Raw genomic sequence first — 19,152 nt, 5'->3', positions numbered from 1 at the left:
GTTTGGTAATTGGTACATGTCCCATAAAAAAATATTTTCTTTATATATAATTAACATATTAAAATATGAAGTATTAATAGGAAAATTTTAAAGCTAAAAAAATTCTAATTAAACATTTTCCGGATATGTGTTTTGGGTTAACCATAAACGGATATGTGGTTTAGGGTAGTTAAGCCGGGCATCATCTAAACCTATACCCGCACATACCCGCGGGAATTTTAAATCCTAATCCGGCCCAAACTTGGCCCATATCGTCCTGTTACCCGCCTCATATGTTGTGGGTTTCGGGTATACCCGTCGGACTTGGGCTTTTGGCCGTCCCTACCACTACCACCATCACCGTCGCCACTGCCATAGCCGCTGCAATTACCATTTTTATTATTTTGTTAAATTTTCTTTCTTTTTGAGGCAGGGGTATTTTTGTGATACGTACGTAATACATTCATGCGTCTTTTGTACCTATGAAACGACATAGAGTAATGATTCATTACATTCTCATATGTTAACCGAACAATTAATTGGAATCGTAATGATCCATTTCATTACTTTGTCCATTCCAATCTCTTGTCTATTCCATTAACTCATGTCAAACAGACCCTAATTTTTTTTATATATAAAAGGCTGTGTGCAACTATATTATTTTGTGTATTTACAAATTATTATAATGACGTTCTACTTTATTTGGTTTTGATGTCTTTTAGGAAATAAAAATTAAGTAACAATAACCTTAAAACAAAAGAAAACATTAGCAGCGTGTTGATCTAATGATAAACCATTAACCCATGGGACTCGAGTTTTATTCCTGATACAATTGATTACACAATAGTAGTGGCACGAGTACATGTATATGTGGTTAGACGGTGGCTTATGAAACTGCTTCAATTCCCTTGTCTGATGACACGGCTTCAATTGCACTGCCTAATGGCCATGCAGCTTCAACCAGTGAATCTTGATACCTTATTTGTTTCACAAGTGTAATACTTTGGTCGGGTTGAAAGCCTGTTACAAACAATTTAAAACAAAGAAGAAATATTGTTATTGTTATTTCATTTTGCTTATTTTTAAACTGAATATTTTAGGACACAATTTCAACCATTTTTGTTTAAAGACGTTGATTTGAACAGTCTTTTATATAAAATAGGGCAGCCTACTCACTTCTTTTGACCCGAACGATAAAATAACTCGTTTTGATCTGTTAGACCCATCGATGCTAACTTTATCGTATGTGATTTGCTATAAGAACTAAGAAGGTACAACAAACTTACCAAATCCATCTACAAGCAAAGTGTATTCGTACACAAGATCCATACATAAATAGGGTAGGTCTTCGGAATCCACATTAGGATATGTAGATTTGGCTTCTTCAAGTGTCGTTTTACAAGCACGCTTAGCCGCCACCGCAAATTCCAGTGGACGAGATTCAACAACACGCTCACTTGCGTTAATAAAACCGACCTATATATGCAAGAAAACATTATTAGAGAAAATCCTTTTGACCATATAAAATAGTAGCAGTAGTAATAATAATAATAATACCTGAGCAGCTCGGTCATAGAAGAAAGAACCCACATACATACTGTTTTGACCATCACCACCACCACCATTCCATACACCACCAAAGGTGCATTCCGTGTATGCGCAAGTTGATCCATTTACTTTTAGAGTTTTTATTGCTTGTTTCCTGCACTTTTTCATGTTTGATCCAGAAGAAGGTGCTGAAACTTTGTAATCAATTCCTCCATATGAATAAACCCCCTAAAAGACAGGAAATTAACTATAACCACTACTCATGAATACAAGAACGACCGAAGGGTAAATGATGTTAATGCTAACCATTATAACCAGCCAAGATGCACGGGTTGTCAACGTCTTTTGCAAGACCAAGGATCCCAGCTCGAGCTGCTAATAACCCATAGTTCAAATAACTGTATAACAAAAAATAATAATAATAAGCCAAAAAACAGAAATGATCGTTATGACTTTGTTAAACGGGTTAGTGAGTTGTCAAAAATGGATTAAACTGGTTGTAAACGAGCAGAACAGGTGAACTTAAACATGACTCGTTTATAAAAGGGTTAAATATGACAAATCTGAATTATTTTCGTATTGAGTTTTAATAATGATAAAAATTTCACATTTACAATTTAATAATTATTTTCAATTTCTTAATATACATTTGGAGGTAAACCTGTGAACATAAATGTAATAGTTGCTTCCTTTAAGAGACATCTCTTTCACATAAGGATCCTCTCCTTGTGCTAGCGTTGGAGCCTTGGCCGCATCTGCTTCTGAATAGCATATGCCAATTGCACTGATCCACCACCAAGATCAACTACGCCCACAGTGTTTGAATAATCATTGCCTATATTTTTTAACAGATAATTTATGGCCACCTGTATCCATTAAACAATGTTTCAATATATATAAAACTATGTTATGATATAATAACATGTAATGTACGTAAAATTGCACTAATTTTGACGTTATTTTACTAATCACGTGAAAATAACGTTAAAAGTGGCGGAGGTTAATCAGGCATCATGTGGTGGCGTTGATAGCCGAAAGACAAGGGCACATGCACCAATCAGCCGGTGTCCCGATGATTGAGTGTTATGTGTCTTATGTCCAAGGCTTGATTCAAAACTACTATCGAGCCGGGGGTCTCACCGGAAGCAGCCTCTCTATCCCTATGGGATAGAGGTAAGGCTGTCTACATCTTACCCTCCTCAGACCCTACCATAGCATTGCTATTGGTGGGATATACTGAGTACGACGATGATGATGATGATAATGTATGTAATTAGTAACTTACCCATAGATATGAACCTTCTTGACTTCCATCCAAAACAGTTACCCAATCATCTTCTGTTTTGAAGTTGCTAGATTTTAGAAGATCTCTCACCTATATATATATAAATGTAAAACTTAAATGAAACTTATACTAGATAAATATTATTAAATTTAATTTCTAGGAGGGTTGTATTTACAGCTTGCAAAATGCTTTCTGAAGTATTGTCTCCCAACATTCTCAGACCGGCAGTTGCCTAGATATAGATGCATAATTCAGGTATATATATGAATATTCATAAAGCTCTTGTAAACTTATTAGCTGCGCATACAAATCACTAACCCCGACTTTAACCGGTGTATCTGGTTGAACGTCTTGTGGAACAACCTCTTCGGCTTTCTCTAATAGAGGCAGAAGAGAGTTTGCAGCCTCTTGTGGGTTGTCTGCATATGAACTCAAACCTGGTCTCACCTACATTAAAGAAGTATCATGTCATTTGAAAAATCTAAGATCTCTTCCAACAGAAATTAAGTTATAAATGTGAATAACAAATGAAAAAAGATATCGATCATGTAACATCCTAAGAAAATCCTACACAAGCCGTGGAAATTGGCTGGTTTAGAAAGAAAAAAAAGTATTTTATTTTAACGGAAACCGCCACTTGGATAGTTGATCCAGTGGTAGAGGCTTATGCTTCTGGGAAGTCCAGTTCAATCCTTAGACATGGAGTTAATTTAGAAAAAAAAATTATATAAAGTGGTGGTGGTTATATATATTACCAAAATCAAGATTTCTTTCTAAAAATTTTTTTTGTAAATTTGATGGAAGCTATGTAGGTGTTGGCAGACATGATGGCGGCGGTGTTGGTAACGAAATTTTGGTTTTTGTTTAGTTTGGTTTCTTGCACACCCCTAACGGAACGGGTGAGCGTGTTAGTTGTGGTAGAGGTAGTGGCGACACAATAGTGTGATTTATGTAGTCAAAGCGACCCACTAAATTATTAAAGTAAACCAAAATAAAGGTAATCAATGTTCGACCAAAAACAAAATGGGGGCAATGATATTATTACCTGCTCAAAAAGCTGAAGTTGTTCACCAATGTGTACAAGTTCTAAATTCTGATCAAAACGGAAACCATGAACTCTACTCCCTGAGCTACCCACATCAAAAATCACGGCATACCTATCTGGTGACGAGTCTGTCTTCAGAATGTTACGTGCCAAAAGCTTGCGGTTGGTTAAAAACACGTTGTGGTGACGGGAACTCACACAAGATATCAGAAACAAAACGAAAGAGACAACTAAGAGAGGTGTTGAAATGACCAAAATACTCCTGCGGCCACAATGCATATTCGCGGAGAGGGGCTAGCTGATATCCGGTTAAGTATTATTGTGTTTTCCCAATCGGAGATATTGTTAAGAATAGTTTTTGGCCTCTTTAGTAAGTAGCCTAGTTTTTGGCCTGTTAAATAAGCGAGTATAGTAAGTGGCCAAGGTTAAACAAAACGCACAAAAGGGACTTCTCAACCGTTTCCTTTTTTTTATTGTTTGATATAAGAATTTATTAGTTTTTTTACTTCACATTAATCACGTATGTTGTTTATTTTTATATAATTATGGACGGCTAATCAAGGTCCAGCTAATAGATATGATCATAGCCGGTCTTTCTAATGTAGTGTAGTGGTAGGAAGTTTGGGTTTTTTAATGGAAACCCAAGCTCAATCCTTACAACACTGTAGGGAGGGGGGGCATGGGTGGCTCAATAAAGGAAGGCTAGGATCTTTGTGATCTCCAGTTCGAACCTGAGGGCGTCCGAGTTTTACCACCAGTAGGCATTCGGGCGAGTGGGTTTTCCTCGAAACTAGAGATAATTTCGAGGCGTTTAAGAGCTCCGTACGACTTGGTTGGACCAGCTGACAGTGACCTTTTACCATTGAGTCATGTCATACAAAATAGCTAAACTTTCTATGTTTGTAGCCCAAATAAAATATGATCATATATAGCCCGTCTTTCTCTTTATTATATCAGTGAAATATTTGTTGTTTTATATTAATTAACAAAGTTGATTATATTATTATTTGTCGATTGTGGAAGGTGATATCTTGTATTCCACAAAAGCACAGTTTTCCGATACCGGAAATTGGCATGATATTAATTTTGATCCGGTGCGTAGGAGATAACGAGGGATTAAAACATTCAGTTCTACATCTACAGGTGCGCACGCATAGACTAAAAGGTCGATCATAATTCGGGTCAAGCGTCAAGAGGTTGCAAAAGGAATAAAAAACATATAATGTCGACTTTACCCTTGAGTTAACTTAAAAATAGACAAAACGTGAAAAAACTTAAGGTTTGGATACTAAAAATAGAAATAAAAAAAAACCTCAAAATTTTAAAAGAAAATGACAATTATGACTAAACTAAAGTTGTGTTTCCGAGTTCATTTATGAAAAGAAAAGCAAGAAAAATAAAGTTTTTTCTTCTTACCTTTTCTTTTGATATCTCTTCAATTTATTTTTCTTTCAAATCTTTCCAATTTGAAAAGACACAAATTTTTTTATTTTACTCATCATTTTCTCTTCACTCCCCTCATTTTCTTTCTTTTAATGAAACTCGAAAAACACCTCTTTTAAATTTTCCTACCTTTTCCTTTCTTAAATGAAACTCGGCAACATAACATATTTTTTCATCCCTCCTTTTTCTTCCCTTTCACCAATTAAATAAAACTCGGGAACACAGTGTAAAGAACAATTTTAGCATTTTACTCTCTGATTTTTATTAAAGTATATTATGTATTGTTAACTAAGACATTTATATATGTACTTTTGTTTAAAACATGTTAAAAACTTGAGGCTGTTCTTGAAGTATATATATAAGGGAATGTTAATGTACAAATGAAATTAACGTACTAAATGTGATAATTAAGTAGAGTAATTATGTAATTATATCATAAAGTAATAATTACTCTACTTGTAAATATAATTACTATATTTGATTTTCATGTTTAGCACGTTAATTTCATTTGTATTTGATTCAAACCCTTATTATTATTATTAATTTTAATTTTTAGCCATCTTTATTTTGTCTTGTTATTAAAAGTTTTGGGCCGTTCATATCATGTCTAGTCGAGTCGTATCACTAAATAGGTGATATGATATGAATTGTTTTAAACATGCTATCTTTGTAAGAGTATAAATAAGTTCGTGTTAGATGAAAATGACATGATTACTTTATTATGCCATGTTTGTGTTTAGCACCCGTGTTAATAATGTCGTGTCGTGCCTGACTTGTTCAACACGCTTGTTACGCCAAGCCTACTATAGAACATCTTGCACAAACGTGTCAGGTTTTGTTTTCCCTGTTGGTTCTAGTTTTTCAAACATTCGTTTGAATTACTTTATTTTATTAAGAGATGGTTCAAATTAACTTGTACATCTTAAAAATATTCTCTAGATAATTGTATACACAAACAATAATAGAGAGATGAAATTAATTTGTTGAGGTATCTTACAACAATAAAAATAATTTGTTGAGGTATCTTATATACTAATGATATGTTGAAAGTCCAACTTAATGGTTATATAGATTTGCACGGTATCTATAATAACCTTTAAAGAAGGTCAAGTCAATTTTCTTCGGTGTCATGTTGAAGACCCTGGGTATTTGAGCGTGTTTAGTGTTACGTTTGGTATATCGTTTTAATATGATTATCCAACATATGTTTATACAAATATATGATGATTTTCATTACATCTTTTTATACAGAAAACAAAACTACTTATTTGCATCATGCAAAGACGTACGCATGGGCAGACCCGTAGTCAAAAGAAGGGGCCGGGCAACAGACTCCTTAATTATTTTTGTTATATGTATGTGAAAATCTTGATCACTCCCATAAAAATTTTGCAATCGCCCTCGTCAAAAAAAGTGGTTGTATTTTGCAAAGAAGACGATGAAGCCTTTTGGTGTTTAGGTTAGTTTTGGGGTTTTTTCTCGTCTTTATAACTAAATCCAAAATGGGATGCATTGACACGTACGTGCGTTGACAATACTTTACCCAGTGAAGAGGTAGGTCCCAGCAGAGCCCAGTTGGACCCGCAAGACTCACCTTAAACAGGGACGTCTGCGCAGAAACCAACTGGATCCGCAGGACCAACCATGCTCAGAGACGTGACGTCCTTACGCGCAGTACGCAAGCTGGTCCCGCAGGAAATGCCTCCCAATGGTGAAGGACTCCGCCTGTCCCCGCAGCCTCGGATACAAGCCATTAGGGAAGGCCACCCGCGCAGCAAGGCTACACGCACAAGGCACTCAGCTCTCAATCGTTCAGTGTCACCTGAAGGAATGAGCGAAGCCGGGAACAATCCCGCACAAGGGCGGGAGGGGGAATACTCCCGCCCAAATAAGCCAGTCCGTACGATACAGGAAGATCTTCTGTACTGTACCTGACGAGGTATGGGAAAAAGATCTGACTAAAGATACGCCAGCTTATAGACAACAGTATGGCGAGCAGCATGCTCCTACACTGTATGTCACTATTAGCCGCTGCCTACTCACCAACTCTTGTCATACCACGTGCGTAGCTGACAGTTGGTGGAAAAGGAATAGTATACAGCAGGCCTGGTCGCTCTCAGCCGCTACCTACCCACCAACTACCAGCAGGGCACGTGCGTAGGCTACTGTTGGTGGAACAGGAACACTGTTGCAGCCGGCCATACCTCCTTGGAAACCTACCTTAGGCTATAAATACCACAAATGGTTTGACCATCTCATCTTATCTTGTATTATCATATCTTATCACATTATCACCATATTATACCTGATATCTGCTCTAGCAATCTCTTAATATACTTTTATATTTAAAGAGCAATCTAGTCTGATTCTCACGCCGGAGGGTGGTCACAAGGAGGAACCCCCCCCCCTTCTCAGTGACGAGCTCACGGTGTCTGTTTTGCAGGTTATCAGAAGAACCATCTTCCAAGGGTCTAACCCCTCGTGGGAAACATCTCTCCAACCCCCAGGTTACCAGTAATCTGTCCGGGGTCCGGTTAGTGTTTCTTCATTGGCGCCATCCGTGCATAAAGCTAGAACTACATTTTTCTCCAGTTTTTTCAAACTTCTACAAAGATGGTTAGAGAAATTCCGGTAACCACAACCCCAGCTACTGGGGGGAATACCGGTAACACAGTTTTTACAAACACTACCCCGGTTACCCAAGCCGGGGCAAGTGAAGTAAATTTTACGAACACTACCCCAGTTACTCATGCTGGGGCAAGTGCAGTAAATGATCGCCTACTGGGATCCACGGATACCCAGGTTGAGAAACGAAGACTCCCCCGCCAAACTCTCGATGAAGTCAAGGCATGGGCGGAGGCACGACAAAAGGAATTCCAGGCCGAGTTGAACGAACGCTTGCGTTCCGTACAACAGGCCGAAGAATTCGAATACTGGGAGGATGACTCGGAGGAATCCGACTCCGACGCGAACCCTCGCCATAGGGCAAAAGGGAAGCGTAAGGAAATGGAATCCCAACCGAAAAGGCATTTTGGACAAGCCTTCAAACCAAAAAGCACAGGTAGAAGTCCACGAGACTTCTCCAAAACGTTCAGACCAAACGTTGCAAATGCAGGAACGTCCAAGTTTGCAAGGGATATTGCAGAAGCAATCGCCCCAAAGAGTGCCAAACAAATGCCTAACATAGGCACATATGACGGTATATCTGATCCAGACGATCATTTGAACAGGTTCATAGCGGGGGCAACCGTCAGCAATTGGACGGAACCCACGTGGTGCTACATGTTCCAAATGACGCTTGTTGGGGCTGCTAGAGCTTGGTTTGATCGTCTACCGGTCAACCACATCTACGACTGGGCAGACTTCCAGCAGAAGTTTAGCCAACACTTCAGCCAGCAACGGAAGTATACCGAGGAGCAATGGACAATCCTCAAATGCATACGAGAAGAAGATGAATCTCTGCCAAACTTCATCACTCGCTTCAACTCAAAGAAGCTAAGTTTGGGCAATATCAGCGAAGATCTTGTTCGCGCAGCCTTCATCCAGGGCGCGCATGACCCAGAGCTCATCCGCACCCTAACGGGTAAAGATGGTATGCCATCCACATGGGATGCCATCATGACAGCAGCAAAACGCTATGCCGAAACAGAGAAGCAACTGGGTAGAGATCTCCCACAGAGCACAAACATCTACACTCAGAAGACGAGAGAAGACAATGTCCTCACCGCCCGATTAAACAAAAAGCAGAAGCTAGGCATTTGGCACTCAAGGGTAAACTTTGACACCTCATCCGGCTTGCAACATCGATTGGGCGGAAGGGATAATGTACAGCCGCACCGAAACTCCAGATGGACGCCACTCACCAAAAGCGTCACTGAGATATTCGCCACTGAAGAGCTCCCGTGGCCAAAGCCTCCAATAATCCGACATCGTCACGATGCTGATCGGAGCAAATACTGTGACTTTCACAAGACAAAAGGCCACAACACTGAAGAATGCATAGACGTAAAAGACATGGTCGAAGCATTCGTCAGAGATGGGACGCTCGCGCACCTCGTGGCGCAATAAAGGCTGAGCAGGCGAGTGCGTGTAGAACCCCAGCTGGGGAAAACACGAATAAAAATTCCAGCTTCAATGTCGAGACTACATGCTGCGTAAAGAACGAGATCCCGAACCAGGTGCGTATCGGCTCGATGGCACTCCCATCCCAACAACATGGAAGGGAGCTCATTTACACAGTTTGCATGTAAATCAATTCCAATTTGTAAAGAAAAGGCCAAGAGCCACTTCTAATGGAAATGATTCTCTTTAGAACATCGAAGCTGATGATTTTACATTTATACTTTTCTGAACACTGGTGACGGCATTCACATTACGTGAAGTCGTTGCGTGGGAAGGCGGTCCTACCCGCACAAACCCAATAACGTGACAAACCTTCACGCAGGTCAATTGAAGGGGAAGAGTTCAATTATCCCATTAAATGAAAGTGCTGGTCTATCCGCACGAATCATAATGAGGAAACTGAACAATAACCTATCAACAACCGCGCGTCGAACGGTTAAACTATGCAACACTGGTGACGGCATTCACATTACGTGAAGTCGTTGCGTGGGAAGGCGGTCCTACCCGCACAAACCCAATAACGTGACAAACCTTCACGCAGGTCAGTTGAAGGGGAAGAGTTCAATTATCCCATTAAATGAAAGTGCCGGTCTATCCGCATGAATCATGAAAGGAAACTGAACACTAACCTATTGACAACCGCGCGTCGAACGGTTCAAAACAAAATTCTTAAAAGGATGAGGAAAACCTACACGCAGGTCAGATAAGGGTAAAGTTTTGCCATCCTACTAAGTGCAAGTGACGGTTCTACCCGCACAATCACGAAAGAGGAAGTAAAACTTCACACCTATTATCTACCACGTTCAAAGGTTAACTTATCCTCAAAAGATGAGGAAAACCTACACGCAGGTCAGATAAAGGTAAAGTTTCGCCATCCTACTAAGTGCAAGTGACGGTTCTACCCGCACAATCACGAAAGAGGAAGCAAAACTTCACACCTATTATCAACCACGTTCAACAGGTTAACTTATTCTACACTTGGAAAATTGCTAATTTAAACTAAGTATGCAAGTCATAAGTTTATAAAGCAAGAAACCCAAAGAAGGAAATAACAATCTTATACGCAAAAAGATTAATATTTCACAAATGAATTATTACAAGAATGGCCGGGTAACTACCCGCCTACGAAAAGAAAAAAAAAATCAATACAAGCTAAAACTATCCTAGCAGTGGGAAGGGATCTTCAGGATCAGGCTTCAGGGCCACTTCCACTTGGACCAGCCCCATCGGTAGAGCGTGGCAGTTCAAGGAAAGCTTTGAGGATAGCTAGCCCATCATCAGCAGCAGCTACTTGGTTCACCTTCTCCACCACTGGATGCGGGAAGGCGGCGTATTGATTTACTGCTTGGTCGTATATGGCTTCAGTATCAACATTGTACAAAGGGAAGTTAGAAGGCGGGAAGCCTTTCTCAACGAACCCTAGACCAAGCAGGAAGCCGGCCCGTTCCCCATCCTCGTGAGAAGCGTTGAGGGCTGCGCTCATGGCATCATCATAAGTAGTCTCTGAGAAGACCCGATGCACAACCTACAAAGAAAATATACAAGTGTCAAAACACCTTTTCTATGTACAAAGGAAAGCGTGAAGACGTAAAGCTAAAATACCTGAGGCAACGCTTCTCGAAGAAGCCATTCCTTGGCAACCAGAGCTTGGGTGCAGGCGCGTTCGGCTTCGCTCTTAGCAAGATTGGCAAGAAGCACTTCCTTTGCAGCAGCCTCTTCAACGCCCTTAAGCTTCCGCTCGGTGTGGTCAAGCACACCCCTCTGGTCCAGGATCTCTTGGAGCTTCTTGGCATCTTCCATGGCCAAGGCATCATGAGCACGTTGGAGGGCCTCTAATTGGGCCTTGAGCTCCTCGTTCTCCATGCGTAAAGGCTCAGCAACGGCTTCAGCCTTGGTAGCCCTCTCAGTCGCGTTCCTCGCAGTCTCCTTAGCCAGCCGAAGCTGTTCGTTAACAGCTTGGGCAGCCTTGGAGCGGGCCTCGAGTCGCGCTTGAACGTCAACCTCGAGGGCCTTGAAGGCCTTCTCCTTCTCCGCAGCAGCTGCGGTCAATCGTTGGTTCTCCTCCCGAAGAGCACGCGCCTGAGATACGTCCTTGGCGCGAGCTGCTTTCAACTTGTCGTTTTCACGACAAAGCAGCTCGACGCGCGGCTGCATCCGGGCCTGGAGAACCCGAAGCTCATTGGTTAGCCTACCCTCCTGGTAGTTAGCCATGGCTTCCCCCAACGCACCATGAGGAGCAGCGTGGCGAGCCCAGTCCACGCACTCCACAGGGGTACGAAGGGTTGTTCCTCGGCGTATGTTCCATCGCGGAACATACACTTCATTGGAATCCGACACTGCAAAAAACAAAAAAGCAGTTAGGAAAAAGATGATAAAAATAGTAAAAAAAAAAAGGGGCCAAAGGAACCCTACGCACCTGTAGGGTCTATAACAGGCCGATAACCGCCGAACCCATCACCTGAACCCAAAGGAAACCCATCCAAAAGGTCAGGCAGATGGGAAGGTGGCAAAGACTGGCGAGTACTCCCATGCGTACCTGATGGGCCGGCCATCGGTGCCGGTGGCGGGGGCATGGTGGCAGCCGCCGCAGTCGCTGCCGCAGAATCCGCAGCAATCGTAACCGCCGGCTCGGTGAAGGACGCCGTAAAAATCGCACTCACGGCCGGCGGTGGCATAAACTCGGCTGGAACAGTCGGCTCAGAGTGAGCAACTGAACCAGCGGGACCAGGCGCAGGCGCCTGGGTCAACGCCTCAGGTAGGCTGACCAAGCCTACCGTCATCGGCGGAGAGGTACTACTAGGCACTCCACCCGGGAATGCGTCAACATCCACGCCTGCACAAGAAGATAAGTGTTAAAACAATAAATTTATGAAGTATGTTAAATCTACAAAAACAAGGATGTTTGTACTTACGGGTTTTCTTGAGCCTGAACGTACGGACAGGCGGGGACAAACCCGATGGAGCCGGTCTCTTGATGCCGGTCACCGTCGTCGTCGTTGGTTCTCCGGAGGTAACAGTCGTAGCCTCCGGAGCAGTGGTCTTCTCACCACCGGGGTGCCCCGCCACCTCTTCATTATCTGACTCACTGTCAGATAGGAGCACCGGATCAGCTGTGGAGGCCACCTCCTTCCCTTTCCCACCGGCAGCCTTCCTCTTCCGCACCAGCGGAGGACCATCTGCGGATTCCTCAGAAGAAGACAGGATGTCAGGAATTCCAGCAGCGGGTACAGCATTGAGGGGTTGAGGATAGAGTATCGCCTTACCTGGCCGCCGTTGGCTCAGGATCTCGTGGCCCAGCGGATAGACCTCCACAAACCGATCCGCCGTTTGCTCCAGGATGGGCAACTCGTTCTCGTCAAGAGCACGAGTACCCACCCGCACGGGACCGTCAGCTTCCCGCGGGTACAGGAGCGACTCCAAATTGTTCCCCTCTGAAAGAAAAGCAGTTAGAAGACAAACTCATATCAGCAAAAAAGACAAGACATACCATAAGGAATAGAGTTCAAACCGTATTCGAGAAGGATGGGAAACCGGGACGCATCCTTCCATACCCGGCTCATCCCCAGCATCACCATCCCGGACTCTGCAAACCGGTAAACCGGAGATTGGACCCGGGATATCTTCGCGAACCATTCCGCCTCCTGGTAGCTGGAAGCGTGAAGGCTCGGAAGCGCTTGACCCTTCTTGAACTTCATAGCAATGGGGATGGCGCGGGCAGAGATGTAGAAGAACTCCCGCTTCCACGATCGTAGACTGCGCTCGGTCACGCAGATCTTCAAACCCTTAATACGGGTTGTCAGGGTGTACCACCCCTGGACGCACCTCCAAGTATAGAAGGTCATCAGGCGGTCCACGTAGGGCTCAATACCCAGAATCCGGCACACCCATTCGAAGTGCCGGACCTTGGCAATCGCCATCGGATGCACCTCGGTCAGGTGCACCCCGTGCCTCTCCAGGACACGGTACACAAACTTTGTCAATGGGAACCTAAGGTTCCCATAAACAAAGAATGCAGCATATACCCCGATCTTGCCACTGGGGGCATCGTACACAGTCTGGTGGGATTCAGGAAACTCAGGCTCAAGAGACTCAAGCATGAACTTCCTGACGATGTACTGGTACTGATCGATAGGTAGAGCACACTGGCACTCGCCAGCAGTACTCCTATCGTCGGCTACAGCTTCAGCATCATGAGAAGACATTTTGCAGAAAGAAGAAAGTGATTTCGGGAAAATGCTTGCCTGAAAAGGGGAGTATTTGCCGGAAATCACTAAGAAGAAGAAGAGAGGTGAAAGTGTGGATTACAAAGAGGCCTCTCCCCCTTTATATACTAATCGCAATTAATGCGGTGAATTTAATGCGGAGGAGAGAGAAATCGAAGGTGCAATGAAACTATGACACGTGGCAAAAAGCAGGCTGGCAACAGCTGTTGACAGGACGTGTGCCAGTAATTTCGCAGCCACGCGCCCGAAAAATCGCACCCACGCGCCATAAAAAGCGTCTGGAATGACCATATAATGTCACGTCACCATAACTTCCTGCACGTCCTGACACAGTCAGAAGAAACCGTCGCACGACGTTTCAGAGGTTTGGACTGTTCCTATCTTTCCACCAACCCTTCGAATTTCAAAATTCAAATTTTGAAAATATTAAAAAGTAAGCGGGAAAATACCCCTTACCTTGGCAAACAAGTAACCGTAAGACGGATGCGGGTCCAGTGTAAAGGCAAAACCCTTCACGTACCTAGCACCCGCATGGAATTGAAGCCAAGTAAAACCTTGGCAAACAAGCAACCGTAAGACGGATGCGGGTACAGTGTAAAGGCAAAACCCTTCACATACCTAGCACCCGCAGGGAATTGAAGCCAAGTAAATTTTGGCGAACAGGTAACCGTAAGACGGATGCGGGTACAGTGTAAAGGCAAAACCCTTCACATACCTAGCACCCGCAGGGAATTGAAGCCAAATATTCCTCGGCAACCAAGTAACTATAAGACGGGTGCGGGTACAGTGTAAAGGCAAAACCCTTCACATACCTAGCACCCGCAGGGAATTGACGCCAGGAATACCTTGGAAGTAAAGTAACCGTAAGACGAGCGCTGGTACAGTGTTAAGGCAAAACCCTTCACATACCTAGCGCTCCGCTGGGAATTGAAACCAAGAAGGATCTTCTGGGCAATGCTTGCGGAAGCGGAAATAACATCCCCGCATAGCGGGAACGTCGAGAACTACGTTGTTTGAAGCTCCAGGATGGAATTGGTGGTTTTAACATAATTGATCACTATGTTCAAAACTACCAAAACCTCATGGAGAATCCACACAAGTGGGACTCAACGCTCCTGACTTGCGAGGAGGTTACAGACCTACCCGCATCATACCCAAAGACCAAGCAGGAAACTCGGGAATTTCTGCAAGTGACAAGGACTTCCGCGGGAAGAATCCCCATGGAAAACCTTAAAAAACCCTTTTCAAAACCCTTTGCTTAAGTCCAAAAGTTCACCTCACTTTATTAAACACGCATGAGAAGAACATTGGACTGGGGGGACTTGAAGAGGTAGGTCCCAGCAGAGCCCAGTTGGACCCGCAAGACTCACCTTAAACAGGGACGTCTGCGCAGAAACCAACTGGATCCGCAGGACCAACCATGCTCAGAGACGTGACGTCCTTACGCGCAGTACGCAAGCTGGTCCCGCAGGAAATGCCTCCTAATGGTGAAGGACTCCGCCTGTCCCCGCAGCCTCGGATACAAGCCATTAGGGAAGGCCACCCGCGCAGCAAGGCTACACGCACAAGGCACTCAGCTCTCAATCGTTCAGTGTCACCTGAAGGAATGAGCGAAGCCGGGAACAATCCCGCACAAGGGCGGGAGAGGGAATACTCCCGCCCAAATAAGCCAGTCCGTACGATACAGGAAGATCTTCTGTACTGTACCTGACGAGGTATGGGAAAAAGATCTGACTAAAGATACGACAGCTTATAGACAACAGTATGGCGAGCAGCATGCTCCTACACTGTATGTCACTATTAGCCGCTGCCTACTCACCAACTCTTGTCATACCACGTGCGTAGCTGACAGTTGGTGGAAAAGGAATAGTATACAGCAGGCCTGGTCGCTGTCAGCCGCTACCTACCCACCAACTACCAGCAGGGCACGTGCGTAGGCTACTGTTGGTGGAACAGGAACACTGTTGCAGCCGGCCATACCTCCTTGGAAACCTACCTTCGGCTATAAATACCACAAATGGTATGACCATCTCATCTTATCTTGTATTATCATATCTTATCACATTATCACCATATTATACCTGATATCTGCTCTAGCAATCTCTTAATATACTTTTATATTTAAAGAGCAATCTAGTCTGATTCTCACGCCGGAGGGTGGTCACAAGGAGGAACCCCCCCCCCCCTTCTCAGTGACGAGCTCACGGTGTCTGTTTTGCAGGTTATCAGAAGAACCATCTTCCAAGGGTCTAACCCCTCGTGGGAAACATCTCTCCAACCCCCAGGTTACCAGTAATCTGTCCGGGGTCCGGTTAGTGTTTCTTCACCCAGTTTTACGATTCATTTATTCATCTATACTTTCTTAGTGCATCTAACTTAATTTATAAATGTTTAGGTTTTTTATATTACAAATTCTTTTATGTTATTACTTCATCCATCTATAATTTTGTATCAGTAAAAGACATTATTATACCGGGATACTATAAAAACATACACTACGACCCTTTGGTTAATGTTTCTAGTTCTTCTATTGATCATAATGCATTTGTAATGATGTTTGACTACTTTCGTTAATTATATGAAATTAGTTTGATTATCCTTTTTTTAGTATGGCCTAACCTGAACCCAATTGAAAAAAAAATTGTTATATATCGATAGCCACACAAACTCTAAAAGTTTCTCATCCGCCATGAAAGTTTCTAGATCCACCGGTGCAAGGACATTTACTTACATTCGGATTGAATAGAACATGTTAATACAAAAAAGAACCTACTTGATAATAATCTTAGACCATTAATTAAACGCATTGCTGATCTAGGATAACCCATGGGGCACCGGTTTTATTCATGATACAACAAAACATGTAGTACTTATTAGTGGTGGCTGTAATAGTAGATATGAGTGCAATATAGTTAGATGACGGCCTCTTACACTGCTTCAATTGCATTGCTTGATGACGCTGCTTCGATCGCACTTCCTAGTGGCCATGCAGCTTCAACCAATGCATCTTGGTACTTTATTTGTTTCACAAGTGTAATACTTCGTTGTGGTTGCAAGCCTGTTTTAAGGAACACCAAAAGGTTGAATTAATTTATTTATGTATTTATTATACTAATACTATAGGTTATCATTCCAAACCTTTTTTCATTTCAATGGATTGATCAGAACAAATTTATTTTTTTATGTAAAACACTAAATTTAATCTAGCAGTACTTAAATTTTTTATTTAAAATTTATATGGTAATAATTTTGTTTTTTAACCATAACAAAAAATTTAATTATTTTTATATAATTCTTGTAAAAGGTATAAAACTAGCAGGACTTAAAAATGACCGAAACAACCAAAATCACCGAAACAACCATGCATCTTCAACATGAAGAAGGTAAGATGAACTTACCAAAGCCATCTACAAGCAAAGTGTATTCATACACAAGATCCATGCATAAATAGGGCAGGTCTTCGGCGTCCACATCAGGATATATAGATTTGGCATCTTCAAGTGTCGTTTGACAAGCACGCTGAGCCGCTACCTCGAAAGCTTGTGGACTAGATTTGACGACACGTTCACTTGCATTAATAAAACCGACCTATGTATGTGTATAAACCATAATTAGGCAAAATTATCTTGCATAATATAATAATAATAATAATAATAATAATAATAACAATACCTGACCAGCTCGATCGTAGAAGTACGAACCCACGTACAAATTGTTTTGACCATCACCACCACCACCACCACCATTCCATACACCTCCAAATGTGCAATTCGTGTACGGGCAATATTCATCTACTTTTAGAGATTTTAGTGCTTCTTTCCTACACTTGTCGAAGCTTGAACCAGAAGAAGGTGCTGAAACTATGTAGTCAATTCCACTATATGAATAAACACCTAAAAACAAGACATAAATTATAAAATAGTCGTATTATAACATGCTTAGAAATTAAGATGCACGGGTTGCCAGTATTATAACGTTAACTCTAACCATTATAACCAGCCAAGATGCATGGGTTCTCAGCGTCTTTATTGAGACCGAGGATCCCAGCTCGAGCTGCTGATAATCCATAGTTCAAATAACTGCAAAAATAAGAATAATGTATCAAAAGTAGAATAAATCGACATGATAAGATGTCGAAACAAACATAAAACAAATGCATTAGAGCCCCGAAATATGTGTGGTGTAATTGTGTCATGTTTGCCAGTTTAGTGATTATTTGTTGATCCCATACACCCCCTATATATATATATTTATTTGTGTTAAATACCAACTACGAGTTGTAATTAACTTGTAAATGAGTTGTAATCAAGTCACAAATGTGTTAAGCGGCCTTCATAACTACTTTATCTAACGAGTCAGATGAGTTAACTGGTTCTAAATGAGTTTTAATTTGTAATCAAGTTGCAAAATATGCTAAACAAGCTAGTTAGTGGGTTGCAATAAGTGGGTTAAACCAATGAAAAATGGGTAGTAGGTCGAATCTTTTAATTAAACAAGTTAATGTACATGCCTGATGTCCCATAACTAAAAAAGGTAAATATGACAACCAAAATCTAATTAGTTTCATATCGTGTACATGAGGCTAGAGGAGTGACAAGTTTGCTTTAGAAAGGAAAAGTTTAAGGATTGGTCGCTATGTGATCAGGTATTTCCATTGTGATTTTGGTGGGGTAAATGATGAGGAGGAGGTCTAGATCACCATCGATCTAGGATCGTATGTCCAGAGTGATGGGGAAATAGATAATAACTTGGCCCACCTCGTCCAATTAGGATAGACTAGATGGAGAGCATCTACATGAGTTTTGTGTGACAGAAAATCCCCAACTACTTTAAAGAGAGAGTTTTATAGGGTATTAATTAGACCCTCGATGTTATAGCCATCAAGAAATCACATGCGAGTAAGCTAGTGGTAGCAAAGATGAGTATACTAAGGTGAATGTGTGGGCACACAAGTTTGGACCGAACAAGAAATGATGTTTTGTTTGAGAGATTAAGGGTGACTAACATATTAGATAAGATAAGATAAGATAATAGAGGGGAAATTGAGATGGTTTGGACATGTAAAGAAAAGACAAATAACGAAACCTGTTAGATCCGTAGAAAATACTAATATAGAGAGAAGGAAGGGTAGGCGTCGACCCAAATTGACTTGGGATGAAAGGATTAGACATTTGCTAGACCTTGATCTCTTTGAGAACATGCTTGAGGATATGATTTCTGGTAGATGTATAATTATAGGAAATGACTTTTATGAGGAATTTTGTAGGGTCTTTGTTAGCACTGTGTCTTAGTGGCTTTTCTTTATCTTCTCTTTAGTGCTATGTGATATATTATCGACTTATTGTAATATTTTATTTTTAAATCAGTATGTTATATCTTATTATTCATTACTAACATCACTGTTTGTTTATTTATTTATTAGTATGACTATAGTTATTATTATTGCTATTACCTATTTATTTATTTAGTAAATTTATCTATTTTTTCTTTATTGTCTAGAGGTCTAA

At 41.8% G+C, this 19,152-nt stretch overlaps 1 protein-coding gene and 1 pseudogene across 2 annotated transcripts; both read right to left on the bottom strand.

The window, feature by feature from the left end:
- Positions 1 to 786: 786 nt before the first annotated feature.
- LOC143546149 (apyrase 2-like) lies at positions 787 to 4,151 on the bottom strand (annotated as a pseudogene). The gene is made up of 9 exons (XR_013137563.1): positions 3,858 to 4,151; positions 3,131 to 3,259; positions 2,988 to 3,044; positions 2,813 to 2,902; positions 2,189 to 2,393; positions 1,835 to 1,925; positions 1,537 to 1,755; positions 1,266 to 1,455; positions 787 to 999 (listed from the first exon to the last, which is right to left on the bottom strand). The product of XR_013137563.1 is annotated as an apyrase 2-like (transcript).
- Positions 4,152 to 16,373: 12,222 nt separating this feature from the next.
- On the bottom strand, positions 16,374 to 17,958 carry LOC143546148 (apyrase 2-like). Its single transcript, XM_077037872.1, has 4 exons — positions 17,633 to 17,958; positions 17,318 to 17,538; positions 17,044 to 17,233; positions 16,374 to 16,703 (listed from the first exon to the last, which is right to left on the bottom strand). Exons 1-4 carry the CDS (start codon positions 17,838 to 17,840, stop codon positions 16,573 to 16,575), a joined length of 750 nt encoding a protein of 249 aa, XP_076893987.1. The 5' UTR covers positions 17,841 to 17,958; the 3' UTR covers positions 16,374 to 16,572.
- Positions 17,959 to 19,152: the final 1,194 nt, after the last annotated feature.

This window comes from Bidens hawaiensis, unplaced genomic scaffold, assembly GCF_021521415.1.
Source record: "Bidens hawaiensis isolate Kalapana, Puna unplaced genomic scaffold, B.hawaiensis_p1.1 tig00014233_1, whole genome shotgun sequence".
Taxonomy (NCBI): Eukaryota; Viridiplantae; Streptophyta; class Magnoliopsida; order Asterales; family Asteraceae; genus Bidens; species Bidens hawaiensis.
The sequence above is the reverse complement of the archived record's forward strand: the minus strand, read 5'-3'. Positions and strand labels throughout refer to the sequence as shown.